Source organism: Pseudophryne corroboree, chromosome 1 (genome assembly GCF_028390025.1).
Source record: "Pseudophryne corroboree isolate aPseCor3 chromosome 1, aPseCor3.hap2, whole genome shotgun sequence".
Taxonomy (NCBI): Eukaryota; Metazoa; Chordata; class Amphibia; order Anura; family Myobatrachidae; genus Pseudophryne; species Pseudophryne corroboree.
The window spans coordinates 1015811403-1015815075 of record NC_086444.1 but is presented as its reverse complement, the minus strand read 5'-3'; the positions used below and the strand labels follow the sequence as shown (position 1 = coordinate 1015815075).

General features: G+C 42.6%; 1 protein-coding gene across 1 annotated transcript; it reads left to right on the top strand.

The window, feature by feature from the left end:
* Positions 1-838: 838 nt before the first annotated feature.
* On the top strand, positions 839-2188 carry LOC135050319 (paraneoplastic antigen Ma1 homolog). Its single transcript, XM_063956740.1, has one exon. It carries the CDS (start codon positions 839-841, stop codon positions 2186-2188), a length of 1350 nt encoding a protein of 449 aa, XP_063812810.1.
* The last annotated feature ends 1485 nt before the right edge of the window (positions 2189-3673 follow it).

The window sequence follows — 3673 nt, the reverse complement described above, 5'->3', positions numbered from 1 at the left end:
CGTGAGTACGTTTCAGAGAGATAATAAGTTCTGTTGCCCAAATAGAAACACAAGTAACAAAATACTGTGATGACTACAAGCTAATGCTACAGTGTTTCATGGACTGAGATATCCTTAAGCAGTAAATCACCACAACCGTATCCCAGGAACAGTATTTCTAATTAAACCTATGCCACTGGAATACAATTGCAATAGGGTTCATCAGCAACGGCTTAAATAATTCCCGTTCCATATAAAACAGAGAATAGAATACCACTGTCAGTTTACAGAATCCTTCTATATATGGAATGTTTTTTATGGTATGGGCCCCTTTGTGCACATTAGTTTTAAAGAGTACCCGGGTAACTCAGTCTCAATTGAAAACAGGTGAAAGTTTTTTGTATTGCATGCAAACTACTATGTATAGGATTAGTAGTAATATATAAATATATATATATATATATTGAAAGTGATATTGTCTTTATGCCCCACAAGACAGTTTATTAATGCAGAAGTGTTTTAGTATGATTCTGTAATTAAATTACATTACTTACCGTTATATGTGTGGCTTGACTTGGATCCTGGAAATCTGGAAGAGAAGAAAGGTACAATATAAGATGTAATGAGTAATTGATTTGAACACACTCACACATACACCTAAGGTGGGAGGCCTACCCAGGCGAGCCTTACAATAACCAGCTTGGGTGGAGGCACATATACTGAGTAACCATCCCTTAATGAAATAAGGAATAGTATCATATTAAATTAGTAATGGGGGGGGGGGGGGGGTTACATTTGGAGGCACCGCGTGAGATCATTTTGTAAGATACTCAGGGGTAAGTGAAGCACAGTAGCCAGAATGTCACAATATACCAGGAGTGAAGTATTTGACTGGTGTATAAGGAAGGGAGTAACTCCTGAAAGGAGTTTTGTATTGATGGGGGATCTCACAGACACCACTGATGGTACCATTATGACAGAGATGCTGTTTCTCTTTGGGGTGAAGCAACCAAGGATTGCTGATAAACAATTCAGGGAAAATGGAGAGATGTGTGCTGTATTAATAACTACCAGTCATGATTTAGAGTCTGAATTGCTTCCCAAAGTGGTGGCTGTGAGATCTAACCCAGAACGCAGGTGGATAATTATATGGCCTGAAAAGGATGGCAGTGAAAGGGCTGCTGAACCATTAATTGTGGGGGACATGTCTTCTCCGGATAGTGGAGATCCCTCTGTGGCTGTGGGAAAGGGTAGTCAAACACAGGGCATTGAAGAAAAATTAGGTAACCAGTTAGAGGTTATAGCTGATAAAGTAGTACATCAATTGGAAAGGTGGCACTATGAGGGTAGTTACAGGCGATTGAGGCTTTTTTCAGGAATAATTCCTGTGCCTACTGGCGAGGAACCTTATGAGGCCTGGAGGGAGGCAGCTATACAGCAGTCTGAAGAGTGGCATTGCCCCGATCATATAAAAAAACAAAGGATAGTAGAGAGTTTACGAGGACCCGCTATGGGAATTATTCAAGCTACTAGAAAAAGTAATCCTGGGGCTGCTGTGGCTGACTATTTTCAGGCCTTAGACTACACATATGGGACATTGGAGGACGTAGGAGATTTGGTTGCCAGATTCCATCATACTTATCAGGAGACAGGAGAAAAGTTATCACAGTATGTGTATAGACTTGATAAATTAATCCATAAAATTGTAGACAAAGGAGGGTTAGCTCCCGCTGAAGTGGATAGTAGCCGCTTGAAACAATTAATTAGGGGAGCACTAACAACTGACCCTGTAGCTCAGCGGTTGCGTTTTACAACTTTATTATTAGGAAGTCCCACCCTTAATGATCTAATTAAGGAAATTACACAGGATGAAGCGTTAATTGCTACTAGGGAAAAGACTCATACCAAAGCTGTCAAAGTGGTGGTACCCTCCCCTGAGGCCCAAGGGTCGAGGGAAGACAAGTTAGTTTCTCTGGTAGTGGAACAAAATAAGAAAATAGACCAGCTTATTCTGGCACTAAATAAAAGGGTGGAACCCTCCAGCATTACTTCCAGTAATTCCAATAGGGGGTTTAATAGTGGTAGGGGAAATTTTAGGAGAGGTGGAAATTTTATAAGCAGAGGGTGTTTCCGCTGTGGACAGTTAGGACATAGAGCAATGGAATGTTCTATAGACTGGGGAATGAATGAAGTGGGAACTAATGTTTAGTCAAATAATTCTCTTCATCAGGGAAACGATGGAGGGAGATTGGCGGGCCCCTCGCCATCTCCCAGAAGTTAGATGTCGATTCAATGGGGAGTACCCAGTGGAGTAGTTCTATTCCGGATGGTATGATAGGACCTGCTCCACGTGTGGTTGTTAAATTAAATGGACATCCCTGCCCTGTTTTGTTGGACAGTGGGTCCCAGGTGTCCATTATATTTGAGCATTGGTATAGACATTATCTATCTGATGTCCCTATCATGCCCCTGGAAGGACTGGTAATTTGGGGATTGAGTGAACAGAAATACCCATATTTAGGTTATGTGGTAGTCAACATAGAGTTTCCGGAGGGATTTATGGGAGTGTTGGAGCCATTACCTCTAATTGCTCTGGTATGCCCAGAATCACCAGGTGATAAAACTGTAATGCCAGTGATCATTGGGACTAATGCTCATTTATTTAGGGTCCTCAGTGATTGGTGTTTAAAAATGTGTAAGGAAGCGACTGCTATTACTATGGCAACTTGCCATGAGAAATACAGGGACGGGGAGCCTGATCACAGAGATTCCTCTCTTGCTCGGGGCCTGTCCATGGAAGACTTAAATCCATGTTTCCAGGGGAGTGATATTGGGTTGGCAGAACAAAATACTTTATGTGAGGAATTGCTGGAACGAAAGCATGTCTTCTCTCTTGGGGAATGGGATTTGGGAAAAGCAAGAGGTGTGGAGCACTGTATAAAGCTGACTGATGAGACTCCCTTCAGGGAGAGGTCACGCAGACTTGCTCCTGCAGATTTCGATGATGTCAGACAGCATCTTCAGACTCTCTTGGAAACAGAGGTTATTCAACACTCTGAAAGTCCATATGCCTCTCCTATCGTAGTGGCACGTAAAAAGAATGGCAAAATTAGAATGTGTATTGATTATCGCACACTTAACCAACGCACTGTGCCAGATCAGTACACGGTTCCTAGGATAGAGGAGGCATTGGACTGTTTGCAGGGAGTCAGTGGTTCACAGTGTTGGATCTGCGGAGTGGGTATTACCAAATACCTATGAGTCATCAGGATAGAGAGAAGACTGCTTTCATTTGCCATTTGGGTTTCTTTGAATTTTTGAAGATGCCCCAGGGAATCAAGGGTGCTCCGGCAACTTTTCAGAGGACCATGGAGCAGACGGTGGGTGATATGAATTATCGTGTGGTATTAGTTTATCTCGATGATATTATCGTTTTCGGGTCCTCTCTGCAGGAACATAACCACCGTCTGCTCAGGGTACTGGATAGATTATTGAAGAAAGGTTTTAAACTTTCTGTGGACAAATGCAAGTTCTGCCTGCCCTCTGTTACTTATTTGGGACATGTGGTGAGTCGACAGGGCATTTCTACTGACCCAACAAAAGTTGAAGCGGTGAATGAGTGGCCCAGACCCACTAAATTAAAGGAGTTAAGATCTTTCCTCTGGTTTTGTGGGTACTATCGCCGCTTTGTGCC